Source organism: Saccoglossus kowalevskii, chromosome 15, assembly GCF_978046115.1.
Source record: "Saccoglossus kowalevskii chromosome 15, keSacKowa6.1, whole genome shotgun sequence".
NCBI classification, from domain to species: Eukaryota; Metazoa; Hemichordata; class Enteropneusta; family Harrimaniidae; genus Saccoglossus; species Saccoglossus kowalevskii.
In genome coordinates this window covers 5,277,866-5,285,076 of record NC_140655.1, presented here as the reverse complement: position 1 = coordinate 5,285,076, position 7,211 = coordinate 5,277,866, and the positions used below count along the sequence as shown (strand labels likewise).

General features: G+C 35.6%; 1 protein-coding gene across 2 annotated transcripts; it reads left to right on the top strand.

The window, feature by feature from the left end:
* The first annotated feature begins 428 nt into the window (after nucleotides 1-428).
* LOC100375655 (C-type lectin mosGCTL-7-like) lies at nucleotides 429-7,009 on the top strand. Of its 2 annotated transcripts, none has more exons than XM_006811812.3 (6): nucleotides 429-569; nucleotides 2,102-2,198; nucleotides 3,476-3,488; nucleotides 4,634-4,991; nucleotides 6,410-6,504; nucleotides 6,739-7,009. In XM_006811812.3, the coding sequence occupies exons 2-6, from the start codon at nucleotides 2,130-2,132 to the stop codon at nucleotides 6,768-6,770; spliced, it is 567 nt and encodes a 188-aa protein (XP_006811875.1). In that variant the 5' UTR covers nucleotides 429-569; nucleotides 2,102-2,129; the 3' UTR covers nucleotides 6,771-7,009. The 2 variants fall into 2 exon arrangements, with proteins under 2 accessions (XP_006811875.1, XP_085364391.1); XM_085508265.1 differs by having other exon boundaries at nucleotides 439-569; nucleotides 2,105-2,198.
* Nucleotides 7,010-7,211: the final 202 nt, after the last annotated feature.

Sequence of the window (7,211 nt, the reverse complement as noted above, 5' to 3'; positions counted from 1 at the left end):
TCTGCGCGGCAGTAGAGTGACAATTCAGTATTGTTCACCAAATATAACCATGACAACTTCCGTCGTCGGCTTTAGATCGAATGTGAAACGTGAAGACAACCGTGAAGTGTGGTCGAATGCGCCCTCTTCAACAAAACAAACATATTGTTATCCACTTTGTGCCACCGCAACATATCAATCACTTCCCTGCTGGCGCATGTCGCATGATGTCGTTGTACACTCGTAGTATCACGTTCATTGCGTTCTTTCAATAACAAGATCATACATATATCAATTTCTCCTTGAAAGCGACGACAAATACTTATTAATTTGAATAAATAATTTCAAAATAACAAAGATCATAGCAATCCGCCATATGGGCCAAAGACGTGCTTTTGTTAAGTATCCCTTAATTCGGAGAGGATATTTGTTCAACATACGACCGTAGGGCTCTTTACATGCTATTATAGTCTACGACCCACCGTGAGTCAACGTTTCCTGGTGACGTGGCACCAAACGTGTTCAAACCTTTGAACGAACAACCCAAACCGAGAAACGGGAATTTATCCTTCAAACTTTATTCGCAATTGGTAAGTGAATGTTTTCATATGTTACGTGTGTACGTTAAAAATCCCATTAAGGCGATAACTTTGTAGTTATGTCGAAATAATGTCGGATGTTTTATAATGTTAGGAAAAGTGTCAACTCAGTAGTAGTTTTGATTGACATGCTATGATAGTTTGTTGTACTGCGTAATGTGATTTATGGATATCAGAATAATGCATGATTGTTGCCCCGGGCGTAGTAACGATGCCACGCTAACGACACAGAGTATTTGCTGTTTCCGTCAAATAGGCATAACTATGATGCTGATAATCATAATAATAATGTGCTTATGACGTCATTTTACAAAACTGCCATGAGATACCGATTACAGCGCTCCCCAGTCATATCATCTCTATGTGCTAATGTTAATTCGCTGATCACCGTTATAAAATGATTAATCGTGGTGGTATACACGAGACAGGAATTGATATTGTAAATATTAAGAGATTACGTCCACGCAGAACGTGTCGGGTGATTTCATCCACACTATTACATATGAATATAGTAACTTCTTAAATCAACTTTAGCTGTACGTCAGAGCATGTTAAGATTTTACAGATTGTGCACTCTCAGACAGAGCATCGCAAACGTCATTCTGATTTTAGAAGTCAGAAGTCAGAAATTAGTTTGGTCGCAAGATTCTGTTATTTACACATTACAAATACATTATATTACAATGATATGGCTATTGCTGCTCCTTGACACATCAATCAAATATATGAGTATAAGGTTATAGTTATACACGTGAAATTGAATCTTTCCACAGTCACAGGTGGGTGAAACACGGTATTTCAATCATCTACCTGTATTGACAGGTATTTATGAGTCTTGCATTTGTTCACGTTTTGCGTGCGTACTGGTTAGCAAGAACCGATAATAGTGTTATTGATACATCGAAGCTGATTCTATTTGTTTTCACTTGCGACCTGTTTACCATCGTTCATCTTTTCATCTAACCAGCGATTTAGTTTTATATCGTAAAATGAGAGTGAATAATTATTCATGCATATTGTTATCAAACATTATTAAACCTTCACAAAATTAATGAGTTTAAATGGCTGTAGTCGTCGCGTCACGCATGCGCGAGATATATGGGTTCCATATAAACAAAGATGACAACTTTGACTGTTACGCATATCAACAAGTACAACGTGAGACGTTACCAAGCTTTAATTAGATATTTTTAGGTGATTGCCAGTGGAAGGTATCGAAAGGGTCATCAGCGCTCATTAGTGCAAATTGCGCGAAGGTCAAACCTCATACTTGTGATTTCCATTAGAAGAGCACATTGGATTGTGGGAAAATCAATGTGTATCAACACAAATGACGCACATGCGCAGCGCGACGACCACCGTCCTTTAACTGTGAAGATCAGATTATCAACTGCGGTTACATAGTTTGAGTTGCGTCCTCTGCCGACGAGAACAAACGAAAGCATCTATGAGAGCACAAAAGCCCGCTAGATTAAAGAACTCCCACGACGCAGAATAATAAAGTACTATTTTTTTTAACCCAGAAGCTGCAAACATTTGAACACACTCACTATGAAGTTAATGATAACTATTGTGATATCAATGACAATGATTTTGTCATCGAGTTGCGAGCTCATACCGGTAAGTAATTCTATATTATACCGCTACCACATGTGACCCAATACCATATACTTACAATAATGTTAATGAAAGGTTGGAAAGGGATCTCAATGAAAGGAAACACACAATGTGCTTTCAATGGACTATTGTTTTTTACATGAGCCAATAGTATTTTTATGTTTTCAAACCGAATTCACATTTTGTACTACTTGCTGTTGAGAACATGTGCACTGCATTATGGGAAGGAATTGTCATTACATAATTGTTTAAATAATATTCTCTCACTAGGAATCCATTAAACTCTATGTAATTATTTATAAACGTGTAGCACTATTAGAATTCATAATAATTAGAATTTAAGATCTTTCACCCACTGTCACCAAGCACAATTTCGAGATATGAGGACAAACCTTCAAATCCTAGCAACAAAAAATAGAAATAAAAAATCAAATTTCGGAATTTTCCATGACACTTTAGACTCTATTTTAACAAAACATTGTCCGATGGTCAGAAGGGAGGGAGGGAGGGAGGGAGGGAGGGACGAAGGTAGGGTTCTATTCTGCAAATCATTATAGCATTGTTTTATTCTAAATCAATAAAATGTTAAAGGGCGCTGGTCGTCGCGCCACACATATAAACAAAGATGGCGACGTTGACTGTTAAGCAGACCAACAAGTACAAACTGAGAAATTTCCAAGCTTTAATTAGATATTTTTTGGTGATTGGAAGGCATCGAATGAGTCTCCGGTGGTAATTAGTGCAAATGGTGCCCAGGTCAAACCTCGTACTTGTGATATATTTCGAAAGGCGTATTGAAATATGGGATCAATCAATGTTTTATCAACACAAATGTCGAACATGCGCAGTGCGGCGACCACAGCTCTTTAGATGTGAAGCTATGACGTTCTTTGATATTATAATTTTCATTTTGGATTTATGCAAATTAAAAAAATGTCGTCAATATAGATTTTTTGAATGTATGATCCCAGGGACCAACATCCATAAATGTGTATAAGCTCAAAATCTAGGTTGGCCACGTTGTCTGTAGGACAAGATGTAATCTTTAATTTAATTCACAACCCTGCCGTTCTTGCCATGGTTCATTCGGATTGGCTACATTCAGGTATATATTTAAGTCCCCGGTTCTGACAAACTTTAAAGAAATCTGTTATACCATTTACTCAGAATAGTTTGACAAATTGTTACCAATGTTTTCGATAAAGGTTTCACACGAAATGGACACTGTAGAATAGCTTTAATATTAATAACACTAATAATCCATTTCTGTTTTATTCTAGATTACGTTTGATGGTAAGTTTTTTTTTTAGTAAATATGCATTACATCCATTCTTAATATATAAGAAATACACGATACTACGTTTATACGCTTGGGTCGTTGAAGGATACTATCAGAAAAGAATTAAATTTGTAATATAATTACCCAATTTTGGGGTGAATAGTCAGTGCTGTTGGTACTAAGCGGAGGTTATAAAAATGTCGTCTGCGGGTCTAAACTAAATATTTACCAAACACTGGCACCAATGTAAATCCTTTTATTGAATGTATAATGTATACAAACAAATTATACAATGCGTTCTCAACATTCTATCCAATCAATAAATCCAGACTTCACTTCTATATATGCTTCGACGCAACTGCCTGAGATATGATAGCTTGATATACATTATTCTGAAGGACTATTTTAGCCGGGTAGATTCGAAATAGAATAGACATTATGGCGGACATGGTGAAGTAGTCTGCCAATATAAAACTACTTGCCTGTAAATGATATAATAATAATAATAAAAAACACTGTAAAAATTAGTTACAGTACAAATAATGTCGACGCAGTTGTTTTTATTTATAAGTGATACATTACACAGCTTAATGTGAACGATATTGACAGCTTTGTCAGTTTCTTAATCTCGTCGCTAGAGGCGCTATTTATAAGTAAAAATCATGCGCGCGTTTCCAGCGTTTGTTTTAGACAAAATATTTGAACTATTAATTAAAAAACAACAACAATTAATCAATTGGATATGCACCTTTTATCATTACCACTACAATAAATATTTTTCGTTTTCGACATTGTAAAATCCTTTCGTTTTTATGGAGAAAAATACCAAAAATAGTTTTACCAAGTAAAATATTTATAAGTTATTTCTCATACATGAGTTATTGACACGCGCTACATAGTTTGTGATTTCATTTAACTCCTTTCAATCATAATTCAACAAAAATGAAATATAAAATTATAGAGAATATGCTTTGTTTTTAATATTCATGTGAAATTAGTAATTATGACAATTATTATTAGTGTGCCTATAAAACACACTTCGTTATGAATTAGTATATTTATGAATTTTCAAAATCAGGTGCTTTCAACGAAGAATATTACAATGTCGAACACAGAACGTCTTTGTCGTAGTGTTATTCTCTCATTACATTTATTACAGAGGTATGCGAGGAAGGGATGCGTTATAAGTTCTACCCAAACTCCACATTAGAATGGGAACAAGCCAGAGATTTTTGTGAAAGTGAAGACGGGTTTCTTGCGACCGTAAATTATAGGGGTTTGCATAAGAGACTGAGAAAGTACATCAACGCGAATCCGGGTCTAGGGGAACCGTATGGAAATGGTTACTGGATTGGTCTAAGTGATAGAATGATCGAAGACGTGTTTATGTGGACTGATCTCACTGAGCTGACCTATCACGAGGGGTGGAGCGAAGAAAGGATTGGTAGAAAAACAGTCGTGCAACCCAACAACAATGTGAAGCAAAATTGCAATGGACAAGACTGTATTCAGATGTGGTAAGCGTATTTGCGTATTTATTAGTTATTCTGACATTGACCCTTGTACTAGGATGTCGCTATATATCATAGTGTAAAGGCCATTTGTTTCATCGTGTCAAATATTGTGCATTTTTTTTGCATACAGTTTGAACTGTTGCTCAAATTTAGATTTTTTTTAATTTTTTTTTGTCTTTTATAATTTTTTGTTATATATATATTTTCCAAAAAAGTACATTACTTCAAAATAATCTTACATGACAAAAAGATATACAAAAATATAAGTAACAACATAAAATGAAATGATAATAGAAAGGAGAAGGGGGGAAAGTGAAAAAAAAAATGGTTGCTCAAATTTAGATTACATGTACGATTTGGTGAAATGTCTGCTTGGCAGCTAAGAATTATGCGTTGTACCGCTGGATCTAAATAAACTTATCGTCGTGTGTATTCGAACAAATCTACAATGTAGTCTGGAAGGATTTCTTGAAATGACACACTTGAAGGAGTCGTCATCTGCGCATGCGTCAAATGGCCATAGCGTGTCATTGTTTACAAACAAGCGTCTACCCATGAGTCTTTGCGTTTTAGCGTGTGTTGTTATCGTCGCTTGGGACTCAATTCCCGCGCGTTCGCAGGTGACGATCCTCCCGCCTTAAAGATATTGTCGTGAGTGCTAAATTCGGAAAAAGCTAGTGCCACCCTCAATTTTGATATCTAAATTCAGAAAACAAAATTACTACCATGAAGCAATGATTTGAAAATTATGAATTTTAAAGAAGTTGCTGTTGACACTGGCGCACCAATTTATTAAATGTTGGTAGCGATACGGAACAGGTTGCTATGGAAACAACAATTGAGAGCATGATTTATTTGTGGTTACTGTAATTTCAAACTTATTAGATATGTTGATAAGTCTAAATAATAAATAATTTGACCCGATACAATATTCGAATTTTTTGCATTAAATATTCGTAACGGTTTCAGAATTAGACAAATATTATCATAGTTGTTTTATGTAATTTGTCGGAATTGTAGATATTCTTAAACCAATATTGTAGAAATTACATTTGAGTGAAATTAGTCGCCACTAATTGTTGAATTGTTGAGGTATGAATGAAGAATCATTCCACTAATTGTTGTTTTCATGGCAAGCAGATCTACATCTCTACCAACATTTAGTGAATTGGTCCGTGTGCCAAAAGAAACTACATTTGACAATTTTATGGGATTCCATCAACAATATTTTGAATCTTTCGTTCTATACTGGTCATTTTTTTCTGAATTTGAAGGCCAAAAAGACAAAATCAAGCGTGGCGTTTGCCGTTGAATTACGCATCCCAACATTATCTTTAAATTAAAATTTTATCACGAAATTACCACGTACCAACGTTCAAGGTGCTTATTGAAAATCGAGACTAATAAATTTTTCATTTCAGGCACAATCCAGCAATCGATGGGAAACTAACATTGTGGGCATTCGATGATGACACATGTGACGTAAATAAAGGCTTCATCTGTCAATATACATCAGGTGAGTATGTACCCATTCGCGACAAGACGAGACCATATAGAGTAAGTTTGGATAGAGATCGAACTAGAAGGTTAAGACAACGCATGCGCAGGCCCGATGCTCAACTTTTTGTAGTTTTCAGATTCAATGCTGGGAGCAATTGTTGTCAAATAATCCAGATTGTGATACACCGATCATATTCGACATTGAGATGAAAATTTGATCTGCGAATAATGTATATGTTTTATTTTTCAGGTTGTGAGGGCGTCACGGCGGCTCCTCTATAGTTTGTCATCCAGTACCTAAGTACCCAACTTGGTTCCCGGCATGCAACAGTCGTGGTGACAATTCCTTGCGCCCTATTTGCAGTTAAGCCTAGTAAACACCAGAATTATCTAGAAATTGTCTCGTCAAAAAAATTTCCTGTAAAATCACACCTTTTTGTTTTTAGATAGTCGTCATTTATGAGTTTACGATCAACGTGTCAAACACAAACAGTTAGTAAATTAATATTAATTAACAGTCATCCAATATATGTATTTGCTTCATTTGTACATTCTGACATAATTATACGTCATATGAAGCCCAGTGAAAAAGCCAAGTAGTGCCATTATATGTTAGTGCGTTTACGGCACATAGTGGTGTACAGCATATTCTTATCTGATCATATTAGAGCCGGTCTCACCCGGAAGTGTCCTGGCACACCTGTAAAACATATTGCCAAGTCA